The sequence below is a fragment of the Monopterus albus genome, unplaced genomic scaffold, assembly GCF_001952655.1.
Source record: "Monopterus albus unplaced genomic scaffold, M_albus_1.0 scaffold453.1, whole genome shotgun sequence".
Lineage (NCBI taxonomy): Eukaryota > Metazoa > Chordata > Actinopteri > Synbranchiformes > Synbranchidae > Monopterus > Monopterus albus.
Genome location: NW_018128333.1, coordinates 153,185 through 173,619, shown reverse-complemented (window position 1 = coordinate 173,619; position 20,435 = coordinate 153,185). Strand labels below are relative to the sequence as shown.

Below are 20,435 nucleotides of genomic sequence, written 5' to 3'. Positions count from 1 at the left end.
GTGCCTGCAGTCCACATGTCGACGTGTCCTTGGGCAAGACACTGAACCCCCAAGTTGCCCCCGATAGTTAAAGCCATCGGTTTAGTTGGCACTGCAGATGGCTGCCTCGGTTCTGTACCGGAAACAAATTCCTTGTGTGTAACATACTTGGCCAAATAAAGGTGATTATCATTATCCTGTGTGGCACCTCATCTGCATGCAGCATCGCAACCCCCCATGCCATAGGGGGGCAGCCATAATCCCTCGCCTCTTGTCCTTCTTGTCTTGGGCCTTCTCCAGCTCATCGGCTTAGTGGAGCTACAATTCCTTTCTTTTCTCCTCTGCTCATGTTAGTCTTCTGTTCTTGTCTCTTCTGTTGTTATCTACTGTGCTTCTCTCTCCTCATTCCCTCCCTTTTGTCTCTCCTCTTCCCTTCTTTCCCCTCTGATCTGGTTCACGGTTCAAATTAGACAAATAAATACAGAGAATCCACAGTCATTATACCCAGAGCCCACATTTACATTCATAATGCATTTCACAGACAGCACTCTCACCTTTGCAATAACTGTGTAAGGTAACACTTAAGAGAGGAAACCTTAAGATGAAGTAGTGCAAACTGGTTAAAAACAGTTGCAAAGTGCACACAGGGATATATCAAAGATCTATTTAGAGCTGCTTTCTGTCGGCAGAACCAGGCTGTTCTGTTTGCAGAGGGAGATCAGGATCTGAGTGCTAAAGCTGGCACTATATTTCCCTGTTGGTCATTGTATTATTTGAGCAACTCAAAAAGTGCTGCTCCTAAATTTACAATTACAGAAATTACAGTAATTTCTCTAATATGAAGGAAATGTTTAAATTCATGCATTTGCAGAGAGTGAGAGATAGAAACCTACAGAGACACAAACACCTTGCAGGATGCCATCAATTATCCAAAGCCTTGAGTCTGATTGGTTGAGCAAGCAATCTCAGCTGGATGGGCTGATGTTGTTGCCAAGGCAACGGTGGGGCACACCCATCTCAGCTGTATTTCCGCTGTCTTGTTTCCTCTGTCATAGGAAACACCTTAATCACTGAATTTCTACTACTTGCATACATCTTACTAGTAAGTCTACCAACTATCTATATTGGTAACTCAGTCTTACCACCTTTATGAAGAAACTAATAAAAAGAACCTTTTATGATAAATATAGCATTTGCACAGTGTACATCTGAGTTCTTAAATGTTTTATGATCAAGACTTTAGTTTTTTATCATTAAAATTCTTACACAATAAAAAATAACCTATGTTTGAAAAGAGTCAAAATGGAAATCTTTTTTATTTTATTGTTGTATGATATTTCTGTATATGTTGTTCAGATTTTGAGAAGCACTTTGTAACTGCTGTTTGGAAAAGTGCTATAAAATAAATTATTATTATTGTTGTTATCATTATTGACTATATTATATTGTTTTCCAAACTTCTTTAACCCTAGAAAACAATTTGTATCATATTTGATACGTGAGGTTTCTGAACAAAAAACCCCACCAAAAATGCCCCATGTATTAAATGTGTTAATCTAAATAATATAGCACCTCTATTCCTATATGTCTGGACTGTCTGTCTATGCATATATGACAAATAAAAAGCGTGAATCTTGAATTTTGAATCATGAATTATATTTTGGATTTTGTTAAAATGTTTAATAAACATCTCAGTTCCAAAAAATTACAATGTTCTGGCTATTTTTTGATATGTTGGGCTTTACAGGGTTAAAGGAGAAAACTCATCAGACATGTTTAAAGAGCAGTACAACAGCACCACCTGTAGGTTTACAGGTGAACACCTTTTTGGTTGGAATATGCTTATCCAATTTCTGGCGAAGAAATCATGAATCACAAAATTCCAGTTCATCTTCTTGTAACTGAGTAAAAATAGATGACATAATATTAATTACACAAAATTAACATAGTCTGTAGCATATTCTTTCGCCATGTCCTGCATATGGTCACAGGGCGCTTCCATATTGGATTATACCAACTACAAACGTGGTATTGCTGATTTAAAGAATAGTTAGGCAAGTAGGCTGCTCTGCTTGAATTAAAGCAGTGGAGTGCCAATATATTCGAAGAAATACACTGATAAGTATTCTGAGCAGCAATTGGCGCTTTAACATCTACAACATGTCCCATCAGAATCCCTTTTGTTTTTGTTACATGGTACAGTCAGTGTCATAATGGCGCTGGGGGGATTTGGTAAATGTTGTCGGTCGTTATTACATGAGTCCGCTAAAGGAGTATTTTTTGGTATTTTACAGCCAAGTTGGATTGGAGGCTGCATAGGAGGTAAGACGTCAACATATTTCCACACTAAACACCAAAACAAATCTGAAATGGCTGTTTTACACGAGCTACATAACGTGGCAGTTTTGTTATTTGACTTGGCTGCAAGAAACATTCCAGAGCTGAAACGAATTAACATTGCCAACGACTGGTTATTATTTTAAGCCCCCTTTCAAGCAAAAATACACTTGTTGCAGCCTTAAAATGTGACTATTGCGTGTTTATACGACCTGTCTATGATAGTGAACTCAGTAGTTTGAGGAATTGACAACTGGTCAGGCAACTAACCACACTGGGCTTCAGGGAGTAATAATGGGCATTTTCAGTGTTATATAACTGTATGGCATACACTCAGCAATTGATAAATTATGAAAAACACGAGTTGGTTGTAGCTTTACAGTGCTCAAATTATGAAATAATACAGAAGTACAAAGTTCGTTTTTATGGTAATACGCCTGTGCCTTTACTTGTAATGTATTTTACATGGTTGCATTGGTGCTTTAACTTCTTCCACCACTGCTTACAGTTATTTGTATCTGTCTTCTCTGCAGCTAAGAGGCACCTGTTGTCAGACAATGTTATCAAACTCCAAGACTTTCAGCAGAGGAAGCTGGCTGTGGCTCATCTTGTTACTGGATCGGAAGGTGAAGTAGTTGTCCTCACTGGCACTAAGCTTCAGTTGTCTTATATCGTTTGTTTATAGGTGATACATTATTGTTTATAATTTTCCAACTTTTACAGGAAATTATATTGAACTATTCAATGAGAAGCTACAAAGGAAGGAGCTGATACTGAGAGATGAGCTGAAGCTTCTGCTTCACCTGTGCCAGTCTGCAGATGACATGGTGATAGCCAGAGATGCCATCTTTAGGTAGGCTGCATCCTTTGTTGACAGCTTTGTAGCACTCAAACAAGCTGAGCTAGACCTTTCCCTTTCACACATTCCAAAGAAGGAAATGAGATTATACCCATCTCAAGGCACAAACAAATATAATGTGTCATCACTGTGGCTCTGACTGTCACTATGCATTGAGTATCTGAATTGTGCAGGTATTCTTTTGATTTGTGCCCACAAGGTATCATGCAGAGAACAAAAACCTGGCGTACGGGGAGTTTAAGTTTGGTCCCCTTTTCATGAGACTTTGCTATGAGCAGGGTCTGGAGGAGATGGCTGCTGCTACACTTACAGATGAGGTAAACATTACATCAGCACTTTTCTGATTAATAACAAAATATGTTGGTGTGAATTGACTAATAACATTCCCTGTCACTTGTCTTAACAGAAGATGAGAGGATTTTTCAATGATGCAACATCCTTTAACATTGCCTTAGACATGCTATTCACAAAAGGCTCTTATGAAAGTGAGTGACAGATGAACCTTCTAGTGTTTTACTTTTCTATAAATAATTATTGTGTGTATAAAATTCCAAACTTTGCCTATTGCAGATGCTCTGGAGGTACTGAGAAACATGAGAATCCAAGGTGTACCATTCAACAAAGACACAATGACACTGGCAACTGGTACCTGCTATAAACTGGTACTGTTTAAATTCTTTAATAAAACCTCACATTTGTGGGGAGTCAATGTTTTAGAATATATTAGGGTGTCTGTGAATTGATGTCCTGTTTGATATTGGTCAGAACACAGCGGAGTCCTTCGGGATCTGCACAGCTCTACTAGAGGAGAGACAGACCAAAGGGCACTTCATCCCTAGACATGCTTACTGCTTTGCTGTAGCATTAGCACTCAGGCAGGTTAGTTCCATCTTTTTCTGCACCCTTCATTCATGTTGAAACATGGAGAGTATTTAGTTGTTGACGACAATCTTTCCTCCTCTTATGCTTTGTTCCAGAATGACATCAAAAAGGCACAGTCATTGTTTTCACAAATTGTGAGCACAGACAGCAGATTATGCCAAAATTTAAATGTAAGGGTATCTTATACTGTAACTGTAATATATATTTATATTGTTATTGTTTGGTTATTAACCTTTTTATTACTATGATTTAGGTTGTTATATTAGCGATATCAGGTGCTGTGACAGATGCCACTGCCATCCTGTCTGCAGCCATGTTGCCTAAAAGCTCATCTTTTGTGAAGAAGCCTGAATTTTCTCAGGAAGTGGTAAGTCAAGCACCTGATTGTTCAGTGACACAGATACTTGTATTGAAAAAACAAATAAAGCAATGAAAGGATGGATAAGCACTGAAAACTCTTGTGAAAAAGTTGACTCAGTGGCCTCTTGGGACCTGTTTCAGGTGGATTTGCTGCGCTTGCGAAGTGAGGGCCGGCCGCACATGGTGAAAGTGGAACAGACAGTGAATCAGCTTGAACAAGCCGGTCAGGTGATTCAGCAGAGCCTCGATGACATGCTGTGCCACACACCTGCAGGGAGGAGGAAACTGGCACCAATAATGGAGGCGAGGAGGACCAGCCGAAGGACTCTGAGGCCACTACAGTCCACGCTGCTGTCAGAGTGAGGCAGTCTGTCTCGAGCGTTAGGGTTGTTGGTCATTTAAACACACTAAATGTGACTACAGCTGATTTGGTTACAGCTACCTCTCCTTACACACAGACACAGTAACCTCTCTGCAGATTGGACTTTAGCTTTTGACCCTTTTTTTGGTCTCTATCTAAAATTTGATAGAAAAAGGTCACAGTCTGTGTTTGTGCAGCAGACACTTCAACAGAAAGCTGCTGATAAAATTACAGAGGAAACACCATCTAAATGGGTGGGCATTTCCCTGCAAGAATCTCATATAGATCATGAGTCATTTTGGAAGAATGTGTTGTTTGTAAAGGTATGAATGAGTGGTCATACTTGAATATTAAATATTTAATGGCAAAAATTGCTTTGTTTTGCTTTCATTTGCTGGTGAAATCAACCTATGTTGGGTGAAAAGCTAATGTAACCTCAGGTGCTATCAGTTTTGAGTTAACAGCCAAGTAATCATCTGACCAGTAGTTGCTACCAGTTTGTGCCTCATGTATTATCATTATATTTGAGTTGCAGAGCCAAACATCTGTATTAATACCCAGTGATCTTTGAGAAACCCACCATAGAAGTTTATAATACAGTTTTATTAGTAAAGGGGGGAAAATAAAAAGGTTTGTGCTTTCTTACCAACTGAGAAGAGGTTTAAAGCAGTATATTCTGATTTCTATTTAGGTTTTCTTAACCAACAACATTATTTCTTGATGCATTCATGTATATTGGGACTTGACTGGTAACGTTTTCAAGCAAGTGTGAGTCCCAGCGCAGGAGGGCGGCCACAATAGATATGTCATAATTTCCATCAGTATTAAAACATTAACATCAACATAACTGCTGCTTTAAAGCTTTTATCTATATACTGTGATGAGCGCAGATATGTAAAGTATTCGTAACAACCCCAAACTCGCTGATCGGGACAGCCCTCGCAAGTAAACAAGCCCTGAGGCACATGAAATCCTACCCAAAATGCACCGCGTCCATCTGCTAAGTATCCAAAGAAGAAGAAGAAGAAGAAGAAGAAGAAGAGGGACAACGGAACAGTTAGACCCACACAACCTGGGTTGCTTGGGTCTGGTCGTAGTCAGAAAAGGAATGCAGGATAGTTTTTGTTCATATGTAAGACCGATGGGAGTTTGAGGACGGATGCAGCGGTGATATCCACTCCTTACGTCAGGTGGAAGCGGTGCTTTTCAGCCGGTTAGCTAGAGCTGGCTGACGGGGGTAAGCTGCGTGGAAAGCGCTGGCAACAACAGGAAGCTTTAACCAACACGAACAGACAAAGGAAAAGGGATAGAAGTTTCCTACAAGTTGAAATTATATCTGGTATTACTGCGAAGGGGCAGCTCTGTCGTAATAAGTTAGCAGTTAGTGACAGCTGTAAGGGTAGCTTTAGCTTAACATAAGAATAAAACACAATGAGCACCGAGGAAACCGCATCGTCCAGTAAAACCGCCCCAGAGGATGATGGTATGACGTGGTGGTACCGATGGCTCTGCAAAATAGCCGGTGTTGCGGGAGGAATATGTAAGTAACTTTAGTTTTCACAGTCAAACGGTTTTGTCATTTGAGAAGTAGATAAATGATAAATCCATAGAAATCCCACCACACTGGTGTAGTGACTATTGCGTTTACACTGTAAGTTTGCTGTTTTCTATGAGAGGCAGTTGCATGTGTGGACTCCTCAGCTCAGTTATTAATAAGGAGGTGAGGACCTAGATAGGATAAAATGGTACTTTATTACTATGTGGTAAGTGTTGTTTTTAACGATGTATGTGCTCAGCCAGGCCAGACAAAAGCTTTGTCACAGCGTATTGTTCTGTCACTGCAGCAGCCGCCTGTTTGCCTGCTTGCTCATTCCATAAGTTCCTAAATTATGTCATGAACACACTGTTCACAGCAGGTACGTCGACACCTTCCCTCGGGTGTTCAGTGTGAAGTAGAAGAGATTTTCCAGCAGCCCTCCTGCTTCTGCCTTCACAGTGACACCAGAGTCACAGTGCCTGTATCACATTAACCAGCCAGGGCACTGCATAGTCACTGGGCTTTGTATTATTAAGGAGCCTGGATGCTCTAAAGGAGCAAGGTGTGCCCCATCATTCTTTCACTGTTTGTGACACTGCGGGCTTGTCTGGCCTGACAGTTCACATAGACACCATGCATATTTACCTTCTTTTCTCACTCTGGGGTTTGAGCCTGAAACTTGACTCTCAGATACAAAAGATCCTTCTTAACACCAACGTGGTATTGATATGGACTGGCAATGAAATGTGGTTTAGTATTATAGTTGAATATTAGTGTGTTCCTTACAAAGACTACAAAATTATACATTCTAAATGATAGATGATGGTAAATGAAGAAATGCTTGTGACTTATTGTTGTGAATAGAATTGAGATAAACAAGCTGTGTTTTTGACATCTCAGTAATTAAAAAATACAAGATCCTTGATGTTCTGATTGTGGAATTGCTGTTACAGATACTGACAATATTACTGAAATAATTGATCTTGTGCTTAGATTTTGACATGGTGGTGATTAGTTTTCAGGCCAAGTATGAATTCTTTAGAAATAAGGCAACATAAAGCCAGACAGTAAAGGCAAGGATGTGCTGCTCATCTATGTTTGCTTGTTGTGCATTTGCATCTACAAACTGTACACACTCCATATTTTGCACATTGCTGATTTTCTTGTTGTTTATATTGTCCTTCTTGTACTAACAGCACAGCATGTAAAAAGTTTTTCTCATGCCTTTCATTATAGATGTGACTGAAATGGACCTGCTGACAGCTCCATCCGTAATTTTAAGATCCAGTCTCTTGTCGTCTGTCTTAGTGGAATAACAGGCCTTTGGTTTGTCTTTTGTTTTGTCCATATCATGCAGCCTGTGCCATTGCAGGAGTGTGGAACTGTGTCACAGTCAATCCTTTAAACATTGCAGCTGGAGTGTGGATGGTGTAAGTCTTTAACACTGTTACACATGTTTTAATGCAGCAAACATACATTAGTTCATTTACATTACCTAAGCATAGATATTTTAATATGTTCTGCTACAAAAACTAAACGGTAAACATATAGACAGGCGGCCTGTACCATGCCTGTTCCGTTAGAGAGGAAACGCTGTAACACCTTACAGTTTGACAAAAACATAGTTAATGACACAAATGTGAGCTGCTTCTTGTTTACTGTTATTAAACATCAACTGAAAGACGCATCAAAACTATCTTAAAGCTACAGCATGCAGGTTATAGATGTCATGCTAGTACTAGCTGAGACTCAAAATCAAACTGCCCCGACCCCCCTCACATTGGCCTCGTCTGATTGGTTCAAAGGGTGAGACTCGCCTAAAAATCCTCCAAAGAGAACATCTGTGTGCTGCTGCTCAGCTGTTCAACGAGTCTCTACACTGTAGCTTCAAACATGACTCATCCAGCAGAACTTCACTGCAGATTCTCGTATGCATTACCTGTTCATTCACACCTCTGTTTGAATGTACAGTATTATGTTATATCAATGGTGAGCAGTAGTCCCATGTAGCCCCACAACTTGTGCTCAATTAACAGTGCAGGGCAGTTCTTGTCAGAAGCCTGTTGTGCACTGATTTGTTTGGATTTTAGTGGAGAACCTGCCCCAACAAAGCCAACATGCGGTTTGTTTTGTTGCCCAGCTAAGAAAGAATTCCAAACTACTGATAAATAAAAATCCCAGTTTGTTTTCCTCACACCAGAGTCAAAGGAGCCTTTTAGAGCTGAGATCATAAATTGATTGTTTTTCAAGCAACATTGTCATAAATGTTGCAGCTTTTCAGATGCAAGAGTTTACTGCATGTGTATGTCACCTTGAACTTTAGGAAACTGAAAAATGATTAATGACTTTGATGACAATGAAAGCATACTGGTTCTTTTCCAAGCAGGTGCTGTGTGTGAATTCTTAAAGACCTCCATGGCTACAGCCACAGCTGTACAGCCTATGGGATGGAAGTGCACAGGATGATTCACTGCTGTGTTTGTGTCCTCTCCTCCCATCTTAAGGTTGAATGCCTTCGTGCTCTTCCTGTGTGAAGCCCCGTTCTGTTGCCAGTTCATAGAGTTTGCTAATTCCGTGGCAGCCCGTGCAGACAAACTCAGATCCTGGCAGAAAGCCCTCTTCTACTGTGGGTAAGAAGACTGTGCGCTATACATGGTTTCTGTCACCAGAGACGGTTCTTCATTTTATAGAACTCTATAAATTTCTGATGGTGATTAACATTGCATAAGATTTCAGACAGGCTTTAGAGGATGACACCGTGCACTCAATATGACTGACTGACTGTTGTTTTTGTCTCTGTCTGGTGATGTTCAGGATGGCCCTGTTTCCTATATTCTTGAGTTTCTCCTTTACAACCTTGTTTGGAAATGCCATCACCTTCGCTACGGGGGTTCTGTACGGCCTTGCATCATTAGGCAAAAAGTAAGATGTCTGTTAGTAGTGATGTAATATATCAAAGCACTTGCACAACATCAGGAAAAACTACTTATTTGTGTATTTGAATAAAAGCTGTTCACTACAGATGTTTTCTAATTACTCATATCTCTTGATGTCTCACTCATAAAATGTCACATTAAAACAGACTCCCATATTAAATGCAGTTTGCCACATTTAATTCAGATTTTAATATTTTTTTGCTTGTAAGTTCTAACAATCCTAATGAGCTGCTTGAATCATGCAAGTTAACTTTGGACGAGGCCAGCCAGGTAATAACCTTGTATTTAACAAGGTTAAATGTCTGCTAAATGTCCTGTCTGCTTTTTCTTTGTTTCTGCCCACCTCTCCCTCATCATAACCTTTTATTACCCTCCTCCTCTCGCATTCTTCCATCTTTCCCCTTGTCTCTCAGGGGAGGTGCAGTGACTTATGCCAGACTGCAGCATCAGAAACAGGGGGATGAAGAGAGGATGACAGGAACGACAAGCGGGGCTCCAGAGTGAGGCATCCGCCTCGAGGTTGGACTCAGTCCATTACTTGGTACCTGGTGTGTAAATGAGATTTCTCACTGACTTGATACATTTTGAATCAAAGTTTTGTTTTTAAGGTTTTCATTCTCCTTATGGGCTCTTTTTATTATTTGTTTCCCTTTATGGTATATTGCTGCTGTCAGATGACCAGTCCAACCTATTTTTGCAGGAAAAATATGAGGTTGAACCTTGAGAGCATTTCAGGAAATACAATTGTAAAATGTACATACTATTATTTATTCTGATTTTGGGGCTGTGATTCGGAGTTGTCTGTCTTCATGAGTCCAGTGGGTTAAGATCAAATTATACATGATAATTTCACTTTTATTTTCTTATCACTACAGTGTTTAGAGAGGTGGAGTTTGCAGCAACAGGAACATCTGCATTTACTTTGAATAACCTGTCTCGAGTAGTAAATGTATGTGAAATACTTTCACATAGATTTTCTTTCAAAGTGTGAACGTTTTGTGGTTTTCATGGTTGGAACTATTGTACAGGACCCATGTTTAGTCCCTGGTTCTGGTGATTGAAACACAGGTCTAGACCCTGTGTGGCTCTAAAGGCTCTTTGTCTCCTGGGGATGTTCCTGCAGTGGAAACATCCTAATACGAGAGAGAATCTGTTCATCTCATCATAAAAGTCAAATGAGGAAACAGTGAAGACTGGCACTAGAAAAGTTGTTTTCCATTTATGATTCAGGTCTTTTCAAACCTAGGATCATGCAGATTAAACAAACAGGATTTATAAACTATAATACCTCAGTTTCATTGATCAGCTATAGTTGAGAAGAAGTGGACTTGATTACTAGTTTTGTCCTGATGTTTCAATCATACAGGCCGATGATTACAACACAGATCTGTAAATATCAGACCTTAAGTGTCCCTGTATTTTCTAATCAAATCTGACCTGAATGCATGTATAAATACACCCAGGCATTGGGGAATGTGTCTGGTTTACCCAAAGACAGGGATATCTTTTGTTATATGCCTTCATATATTCCTTTACTCAGCTGGTTTCAAGCTCAGATGATGCATTCATGCACCTAAAATTTGGTAGCATGAATAAAAGGGCAATTTTATAAAAAGCTTTCAGTGCATGTGTCAGCTTGTTTACCTATGGATTCTTTTTTCCAGTAGCCAGGCTGTGGCTACAGACATTATGTAATGAAAACCCAGATAGCGATGCTTATTTAATTCACTCCTCTTTTTAAAATATTATTTTGTCTTTTAAAATCTGTTGAATATCTGCTGTGTTTTTCATGGGTCTTAATGAGTACATTGCTTTACCAAACCCATTAGATTTTAACGAGGTCAAGTGTCTTAATTCAGGGACTAATTGGTTTGTATCCCACATAGTCATCAGAGCCATGGTTTGCCTTTGTCACTCACATGAGGTTTGCAGTGGTCAGCAGTCTACTTTGTGTTTGTCATTTAGTTGCCTTGCCTCTGTTATGTCATTGGTAACAAGGATGCTGTGGGAGTGTGCGTTTACACATCACTCTTACAGCTGTTTGTCTTACTGGCTGGTCAGTAACTGCGTGGATCAGCTCTCAGGTATCACACTTAATGCACAGCCAACCAGTACGGTTTATACTGTAGTTTATGTAAAGATCCTAAATGTATGGCAACTAGCATAAGCATGACTGTGAAATTGCCGTCTCATCTGAGCCACTGGAAAAGCATTTAAACACTGAAAGCATGCACAAGCAGTACTCACACTGGTTACACACAACACCAGCGATATGCTACAGTCAGACACTACAGTTTTAAGGCTCGCTGAGGCTGCAAGGAGAAAGAAAAACCTTTTTGTTTCCACAGCCATCCAGTTTTAATTTTATTGCAGCTAGAGGTTTTACATCTGCAGTTGTTGAGTCTGTCTTTTGCTGTGAGGGACATGTGTTTGTATATATGTATGTTGTGATGTGCATCCTGGTCCTGTTACAAATTAGCGAATTAAACTTGCTACTACCATTGTGGTGTTGTTTGTTTTGGTTAGCCCACATGTGGGTTTAAGTTTACACATCGAACTTAGGTCAATTTCATATTGGGCAACAATTTGCTGGTGTCACAAATCCTGCTGGTACGTCCACCTGTTAATTTTAGATTCAAGGTGAAAGAGAAAGTGACAAACTGCACAAACATGAACATGAAAAACATTTTTGAGTGGCGGGGGACTAGCTAATTTGTCTTTTTAAACCAGTGCACCTGTGATTTATGCACCGATCTGTGCTCGGTGGAGCTTTGTCTAATGCACGCGGTTTTGAAAACTTGCATATCAAAGTCAGCTCTTTTACCCTGTAGCTTATAAATACCATTTCTTAGCCTTCACCTTAATGTGACCCACAGTGTTTGTAATTATGATTAAGCTCCTTCAGATTAAGTCCTTTTCACTGGTGTGCTTTCAACTCTCTGTCTTCACTCTGCACATCAGACTGTGTTTGTGACATGAATAACACTTGAAAGATCTGTAATTACTGGAGCTGGATTGCTTTTCGTTTATTTGTACAAAGGACAGTTAGTACTGACATTTAATTTCATCAAATATAACTGCTGACTTTTTATGTGCCTTATTCTTTTGTCTGCATCTGAAAATTTCTAAAATTTTTCTCTCTGGCTTGTAAAGGCTGCAAAAACTGACTGAGACAAAAACAACAAAGATGTGGGAATAAAGATACTCCCCCATTCTTGTCATGCGTGCAACCATTACTAAATAGAAAACTATGTACAGTATATATTACTACATGTATTATTTGGAACAGATCACCCAGCATAACCAGCGCCAGCTTCTTTCATGTGACACATTTCACAAGTCTGTTTCCTTAAAGGTTTCAACTTCTTGGTGTCTAGAAATCTGTCATTTATAATTTTATTAAAGATCAAAGAACAACATCAGAGGATTTCAGGTCACGAGCGCTGAGGAAATGTCAGTGTTATCATAGAAATCCAGGCGACTCCGCCCGTTGCTATTTTTCGTCTTATTTTACTCTACAGTATTGCATCCTTTGTCTTTATGTTGGAGTATTCATTCTTATGAAAAGAGGTATAAATTAATCTAATGACATTTTCATTAAACAAGATTCACTGACATAAAAAACCCAACTAACTTAGAATTGTAAAGAGTCTGCCTTAATATTTTGCAAACATTGCTGTACCTACCTGAGTGTCATCCGCTGTAAATACATTTGAATGTAATTACTCACAGTTTACTGTCTTCTGGTCGGGTCGTCCTATATAAAATACTCAGGATGTCAGAATACTGTCAGGAATTAGTTTTGCAAAATGACAGACATAAAACACTCCTGTCCTACGCCCACATTTGCCCAGTCTCAGCTGTTCTGCCTGTCTGCAGGAGTCCTCCACATGTGCCCCAATCAGCCTGTGATGGACTGGCTCTTATGCCTCCAGATGTTTTCTGTAAATGCTACTGAAGTTTGACTTGTCACAGGCTGATGGCTCTTCTCTGTGGTTTTTCTCTGTTGTAAAAAATAAGGTTTGATTTCACTGCAGTGGGAATAAATGTGACACAACACCGATGAAACCAGATGGAAATTTCTTGCTTAGTATTGCTAAAAAAATAAATGAAAGCCAGTCTCATCATCGTCATTGTACCATGAGTGATGTTTTTCATGACTGGCATTGATAATCAAAGCTGTGGTGGGGGTGATCTATCAACAGTATTACGTAATGACCTGCCATTTACACTGGATATTATGAGGTTAAAGGTTTATTATAGATTGTTTTTTACTGGTGGTTAATTCATTTTTAATGAAGTTAATAATGACCATGTCTCACATTTTAATTAAGCCTGCATTATGTCTTTATTTCCTCTCACCTCTAAAGCTGAACGTCTTTCATTCCTAATATCTTACTCTGAGCGCTGATTAGTGGGATTTGTTGGCTGCTTCTGACTGCCCGTTTTCTCACATTAATACATATTAATTTGTTTGATTTTCAAGGATCAGTACCTGCTACTTCTCAAGTGCATGGTAGCTAATTATAAACAAAGGTATTTTATTATTATAGACCATTCATCTCAAAACATATCTGAAATTGTGATAGAAAAAAAAAATTATTGGTGTCTAGCAACCACCAGAGGGCGCCTTGGCATTACTTTCTCAGTTTTAATGGAGTATTTAACCAAATTAAATATGTAATGTGAGGTGAAATCCGATCATCACGTGAACCAACACTTCATTTTCATTTCCTGAACAGCAAACAGTCCTTTATTGTCTAAACAGCTGCAGTCATCAAAACAATTTATGGCTGTTTGGTGACTGAACTTTTATCTCACTGCGGTCCTGGGAAAACTAACAGGATGCTGAATGTTAGCCATTTGATCAGCTTCCTGACTGTCATGAAACTTGTAACTGGGAAATGAGAAATAAGCCATTTTAATCAGGGAATGTTATGACACGACAAAGTGGTACAAAAGGATAATTAAAATCAAATAAAAGCAGCCACACCACGGAGTAAACACACAAAGTCAGGCATTCAAAAATGTACTTAAATAATCCTACTTACATAGTGACAAAATGTGTTTAAAGTCTCAAAAGTACTAATTTCACAAGGCTCCTACACTTTTAATAGAACATCATATTACTGGATTGTTCCTGCTTTAACATGTAAGTAACCTACTTTTATGTTGTGACCAAGTTAGAGTTATAAGTGTAAAGTTTAAATAAGTACAATAATCTCATTTTCTAGGCTACTTTGATTAGGCCCGTATGTTGAAAATGCGAATTTCTGCTTTATTTTCTGTGCAAGTGCTCCGTCACAGACAGAACCCAAGCCTATCAGATGTTCATCCCCAGAGGGGGCGGACTAACTTGTGCGTTGGCTTCCCTGCCAGCTCCTTGTTGCATCATGCCTGGGAACTTTGCTCCAATGAGGGACCTGCCTTGTGCTTTGTGGAGCCAGGCGGGCGCAGCGTTGCCACCATCCGGACAGGATTTAGAAAACCTCCCTAGCAGCCAACGAGCAGGCAACGTCCCCTGCGGAGAGAAGCGCCGCGTCTTTACGCTGGATCGTCCCTGTGACTTTGGAGACGCACGCCCACCACGTTGCTGCGTTTTTACGACAAGGATATTTGGAAGGAAATCCTGAAGTGTCTCTCGGGGTCAGAAGAAGGAGGGGGCAACCAAATCTGTCCTTCTTGAGGACCTTGGAAGCCCAAAGCAACAATGGACTGCGCCTCCACAGGGAAGTCCCACACGGAGCGGTGCTGTGCACACACATGGGACTGTAACATTTCTAACCCAGTCGACGTTTGTCAGTGTGGATGTTAATAAACAGTGTAACCGTGCCCGGGCTTTAGTGATGCCTACGAGGAACAGGTACAGCCTTGTGGACGATGTGGCGGACGCGAGGGTGCCGCTCCACAACGAGGAGGCTTATCAGCATGGGATTTATTTCCAAGCTAAGGTGAAACTGAAAGAAATCCTCTTCTAATTTGGACTCAGTCCATTCAGAGTGATGTGATGCGGGTGCACAGGAACCTTTCAGCTGGGATCCTTCCTGAAGTTTGAACACATGGCAGTTTCCTTAAAGACGCGTGCGTGTATGGTGCAGATGTATAGACGCAGCAAAATTTGTAGCCTAAAGGTTTTTCAAGTCATTGATTCTCTTTAACCTCGCGAGAAACAGCCAGGCAGTATTTCAGTGATCTGTTCATACCAGAGCTGTAACTGTTGTTTTAATTAATGGTGATTAATTTAATCATGTAGGCTATAAAATGTGAGGAAGTAGCTGAAGTACACTTTCAACAATCTGCAATTGACTTCATGAAATTTTGTCACTCCAGCATCCACACATACAGCACTGTAGTTTGGAATAATACAAAACAGCAACATATTTTAGAAGCTTAAACCTGCAAACGTCTGGCTTTTTTCATTTTCTTTTGCACCGTGACTCAAAGGATTAATCAGTCATCAACATATTTGCAGATAAAGTTTCTGCCTGTGGTCTAACTAACATCAATCTGCACCTTTATCTCAGAGCTGTTTAATAAATAGGAACAGAGAGCAGACAGGTAGAAACAAATATAGGAGTATTACTGGACTAAAGCTCAGTCACAAGGCCGCGTGTATTTTGCATGGTGTCATATTGGCCGTTCGTAATAAGCAACGTGCTCATCTCTAAATGATTATTTCTGATGTGTTGTGAGCACAGTCGTATTATAACAGTGTGGCACAATAAAAGCACAGTATCATAAAAAAGGAGTTAAGAGTCTGGCAGCAGAAACATACACATGGCATCCATCCTTCCACATAGAGCAACATGTACATATACAAATTAAAAACAAAGGCAACATGGTCCCTAGAGCCGCCAACTCAGATATATAGACTGCAAACCACAAAGAGCTTATTAATAAAGCATAAGTAGACCTTTAAACACATTTTGTTTTAAACCAAGAAGCACTGGTTGCCACATTTCAATAAAAAGATTTGGTTTGCCATGTAACACATTAGTTAATCTCTCCAATGGAAAATATTTCAACCCTTTTTCAACCAGTGTAAAAGTCTAAAACTATTATAAATGACCCCAGATTTTGCTGCAGCCTCATTGAAGGTGGTCCCCAGGTGCCACTTTGGAACCCAGTGTTTATTTAGTGGCACTTTAGTAAATGGAAATGTAGCAGAACAAGCTGCACACTCAACGGCACTGATTTTTGTCATACACCATTATGGACAAGTAATTGTGCAGCTGTACTGTGTCGGGCAGGACCTCTGACTGCGATGTTCTCATTGTGTGTGTGATTGTTTTCTGCAGTATGTGGGGAGTCTTGACGTGCCGAGGCCCAACAGTCGGATGGAGATCGTAGCAGCCATGAGGAGAATCAGGGTAAGATGAAAACATGCTGTCACATGTGTTTAAGACCAGAAGCACACACACACAGTCGTGATTGTTGCATGACGGAAAACAGAAGCTATCTTTACAATAACACAGTAATCTCACACACAAAGAGTGTGCTGCTGTCAGATGAAATGAGTATCAAGAATGTAGTGATGCATGTACGGGCTGGACAACAGATCCTGACTTCTGATGTGGGAAGGTGAAGCAGAGAAAGAAAAAGTAACGAGAGATGTGGCTTCTCTGTTGTATAGTACACTGTTTTTCTAAATATGTTTGTTTGTGTGCATGTTATTGCTGCCTTTGATGAAACTCGGTCTGTAGCTTCTAATTTTTGTGCTGTATTGAGCTGATCGTTTATCAGAATTTAACAAATCAGCCTTTTTTTTTTAAATATTTTTACTTAATTTTGTGCCTTTTCCCAGCAATGCTCGATATCAGGCAAAGGGGATTGTGTAATCATTCATCTCTCTCATTGCCCCAGCAGGCCAGCGGTTTCTCCAGAAGCTAACAGAGAGCTGTATGAGATGGCCAGGGCAGTCCTGTAATCACAGTGTGACTCACTAGACTAGCTTAGTTCAGACATGACAGTTTTTGGAGCTACTAAAAACCATAATGTGCATTTATCTGTTGAAAAATGCCAGAGTTTTTAGGCACAATCTGTGCCTGGGTGTGTTCTTGCTCTAATCATTTTCAGTTTAGGCGTCTGTAGCATTAGTAGTTCTGTCACGCAGGTTTGGACAAAACCAGATTGTTAATGTATCTGTGAATCTGTGTCAGTGAGTGGTGTGGACAGCTCCAGTTATTTTCCGATAGATCAATAAGGTTGTAAACATCATCCTCGGAGAGACACAGACTGAGGCAGAACATGAAACAGGAGCAGCAACAAGCAGGCAAAGATGCTTCTGATCGCTGCAAGAAAAACATCAGAAAAATAAGACCTAGTTGTCATCAGATGTGTTTAACCGGATCAATTTATATGATGCTCCTACTTAGAAATTCACAGCATTAGTGCTTATTTATGTATGAGTGCGCACTTGTGTGGATGCATACATGTTGGCTTGTGTTCCCTCGAGGTCCCAAAAAAGCCTCGAATCAATTATGGATGAGTTGGTGTATTAAGGTTGTGACTCTGAGCCTTTTGTATAGAGTATCTTTGTTTTTGAATGGCTAATGAATGAGGCAGAATAAAATCTCCCATCCAGTCTACAGCATTTAAGTAGCTTTTTTGATGGAGATTGAAGACATGTGATATCAGTAATGTGAGGTACATAGCAATAAGAGTAAAGGTTGCTAACCAAAGCTAGCTAGCACTGGTTTTCATAATCTACAAAGTGAAGCTGTAGCAGCAAAACCTCTGTGCTGAAAGAAGCAAAGGTTGGTTTCACTGCTTCATTAAGCTTTTTGTTTTCAGGAGGACAGGAAGTTACATGGTCTCCACTAATTTGCACCTGGTGTTTGTTCTGTCCCTGGTTTCAAACACATGAGAAAGTAAAGACTTTTTGGGGTGAACCTTCTCACACTGTGCCTGCACTGTGTGAATACAAACTCGAGTGTTTTAGAGGGCAGGCGTGCACGTTTAAGACAGGCTGCCAAGTCAAATGTAATTAGCTTTGTGCAGATGAATATTGATGGGCCTTCTTGGCTTCCCTTCATCTTTTTTCATAAAAGCAAAGGTCTTTAATTTAAAGGCACAACCCTTTAGGCAAGGGACCAACAGAGACTCTGGAACCGACTTTGATAAAGAAGAGCAAGGAATGAACTGATAGCAAGTGGGAGAAAGACTTGGGAGGAAGTCCTGGAAGTGAGAGGGGATACGCAGCGGTTGGCAGAGTCCTTTCATCTCCCTCGGCTAATCTCTTTAGTCTCAGTTGATGTAAGAAAATGGGCCCGAATATGAGAGAGAGGGAGAGCAGACAAGTCTTCAGCCACTTTACAAACACACACCTGCCATTCCCACAGCTAGAAAGTGAGAAGACAGTTTTGCATCCTGTGGATCTTTTCAGAGTAGCTTTTTGTTAAACCTTCTCCCATTATGGCTGACTGGTCCTACTGTGTTGGTTTATAAGAATTTGTTTCATTCAGTTTGACCAGTGGCATAGAAACCAGCCCAGTGCCGTGAGAAAGCATTTGGATGTGTGTGTGTGTGTGTGTGCTTCATAATAGTGAGTCCCCTCGCATCCTAACAGCCTCCCGAGCTGATTAACGAGGTTGAATGACAAAGGCTGGTGTTGCTACATCCACATGGAGCTATTTGGTGTAGACATGCACAGCTCACTGCGTCAGTAAAGGACATGTCTATACACCAGAAATTCTCTAGGAAACAAACACGTGCTATTTACAGGAGGTCACTGTCTCTCTACAAAAAGAAACAGGTTTAAGGCTGTTCTCGCCACCTCAGCCATGTCTATGTTTGTGTCCAGCCCCCCTCCCTTCATTCTTGTTTTGTTTGCTTCCCCTCACTCTCCTCCTACCAAAATAGACTGTCTCAATTTAGCCCATCTCTGGCCATCTACTCCCCACTGGCAGGAATAGATTTTTAGGCTGAGGGCAGAGTATGCATGCTTCCCTTTGAATTTTGATTGGCTCTAATGGGATTTTAAGCCTTCCTTGCATGTCTGTCAGGGTGCAGCTCCCTTTGTCAGACTGCTAAAGTCTCCCAGGAAACTACATGGTTCCCTTCTCTCTGTGTTTGGCTCTGAGTCTGCCTGGAATATCCCATGCAACAAAGAAGCAAATCTTATATTTTGTGGCTCCTGTCACTTCAGTATAGGTCCAGCAAATCTGTGTGGGTCTTCTGAAAGCTCGCTGAGCTATCATGACCGAGTCAGGAGCAGATGTTTGGCTGTTGAGAGGGATGCGGGTACTTCGGTCCTGTCAGAGAGTGCAGCAGACATTTCTACATGACTTTAGTTTTGCTTTGTGTGCTCTTGGCTCACTGTGTTTTCGATTTTACTCAAACTGGACAGAAAAGCTGTTTTAGATTTTGACAAATGATGACATACTGTACATACATATATAATTGTAAATAAACAAATCTGGCATACAAATAGTGGCATTACATCTGCTAATTATGACCTGGGATTGATGAGGCTGTCAACAAAAGCCCTTGAGATTTTTACAACTGTCAAATCATCAAGCATGATTAAGGAGCTAAAGCATGTGTGTTCCTTAATCAGCCATCTTGTTTCTCTTCTCCATGCTTGTGTTTGCACCTGTCACTCATTCACACAACACTGTGGCAGCAGTCAACTGATTTGGCAGCAGCTACATAAAGCAGTTTCCCCCAGAGGGACAGATACACGTTCATGCTTTCTTTTCTGTTGTTGTTGTTGTTTCACTTACTTTTTAAGATTCAGATTTTGGCATCCAGGCATGACAAATGTTTACCCTTGGCTCAAGGCTGCAGGCCGCACTAAACACCCACAGATTAGTGACAACACCACAGATAGTATGGCCATGAATGTGTGTAATGCAGATCTCAGCCTAGAACTTCAAGTAGATTACACACAGACGACAGTCAAACAACACAACCGTGCAGAACTGATCAGAACCCAGCATAAACAATTCCTAAATATCAGCAGCACTCCCTGCACATCCCAGAAAGCCATGGAAAAAATAAGAGCACAGCTTAAATCCAGGGGGTTCCAGATTTATGTCAAAGTGGGCAGCATTTGGTCGGGTGTTGTTCTGTATTTACTCGTGTGAATATGTTGCATTTAGGGAGCCATGACACATAATAGGGGCCATTGTTTTCACCTTGTATTCATGCTAGCTTAGTGGCAGATGACCAAGAGCATAATAG

The 20,435-nt window shown here is 40.4% G+C and overlaps 3 protein-coding genes across 4 annotated transcripts in view; all 3 read left to right on the top strand.

The window, feature by feature from the left end:
- The first annotated feature begins 2,095 nt into the window (after window positions 1-2,095).
- On the top strand, window positions 2,096-5,143 carry ptcd2 (pentatricopeptide repeat domain 2). Its single transcript, XM_020587326.1, has 10 exons — window positions 2,096-2,301; window positions 2,850-2,942; window positions 3,040-3,169; window positions 3,375-3,492; window positions 3,582-3,660; window positions 3,746-3,837; window positions 3,941-4,054; window positions 4,153-4,227; window positions 4,311-4,424; window positions 4,559-5,143. The coding sequence occupies exons 1-10, from the start codon at window positions 2,193-2,195 to the stop codon at window positions 4,778-4,780; spliced, it is 1,146 nt and encodes a 381-aa protein (XP_020442982.1). The 5' UTR covers window positions 2,096-2,192; the 3' UTR covers window positions 4,781-5,143.
- Window positions 5,144-5,789: 646 nt separating this feature from the next.
- Window positions 5,790-11,752, top strand: cacfd1 (calcium channel flower domain containing 1). The gene is made up of 5 exons (XM_020587327.1): window positions 5,790-6,318; window positions 7,673-7,745; window positions 8,820-8,945; window positions 9,130-9,237; window positions 9,665-11,752. The coding sequence occupies exons 1-5, from the start codon at window positions 6,210-6,212 to the stop codon at window positions 9,753-9,755; spliced, it is 507 nt and encodes a 168-aa protein (XP_020442983.1). The 5' UTR covers window positions 5,790-6,209; the 3' UTR covers window positions 9,756-11,752.
- A 2,596-nt stretch (window positions 11,753-14,348) lies between these two features.
- Window positions 14,349-20,435, top strand: part of LOC109952311 (carboxyl-terminal PDZ ligand of neuronal nitric oxide synthase protein) — a 34,353-nt gene continuing 28,266 nt past the window's right edge. The window contains exons 1-2 of one of the 2 annotated variants that reach the window (XM_020587333.1): window positions 14,349-15,202; window positions 16,550-16,621. In XM_020587333.1, the coding sequence (XP_020442989.1) occupies window positions 15,098-15,202; window positions 16,550-16,621 (177 nt within the window). In that variant the 5' untranslated portion in view covers window positions 14,349-15,097. The remainder of the gene's footprint in view (window positions 15,203-16,549; window positions 16,622-20,435) is intronic. The other variant, XM_020587334.1, reaches the window with a different exon arrangement.

Bases quoted from the DNA above. Each gene is read 5' to 3' on its own strand.
- ptcd2 (XM_020587326.1), top strand. From the start codon at position 2,193: ATGGCGCTGGGGGGATTTGGTAAATGTTGTCGGTCGTTATTACATGAG. The intron at 4,055-4,152 runs GTTAGTTCCATC...GCTTTGTTCCAG, and splicing joins TAGCATTAGCACTCAGGCAG to AATGACATCAAAAAGGCACA. The intron at 4,425-4,558 runs GTAAGTCAAGCA...GACCTGTTTCAG, and splicing joins CTGAATTTTCTCAGGAAGTG to GTGGATTTGCTGCGCTTGCG.
- cacfd1 (XM_020587327.1), top strand. From the start codon at position 6,210: ATGAGCACCGAGGAAACCGCATCGTCCAGTAAAACCGCCCCAGAGGAT. The intron at 6,319-7,672 runs GTAAGTAACTTT...CATATCATGCAG, and splicing joins CGGTGTTGCGGGAGGAATAT to CCTGTGCCATTGCAGGAGTG. The intron at 9,238-9,664 runs GTAAGATGTCTG...CTTGTCTCTCAG, and splicing joins CTTGCATCATTAGGCAAAAA to GGGAGGTGCAGTGACTTATG.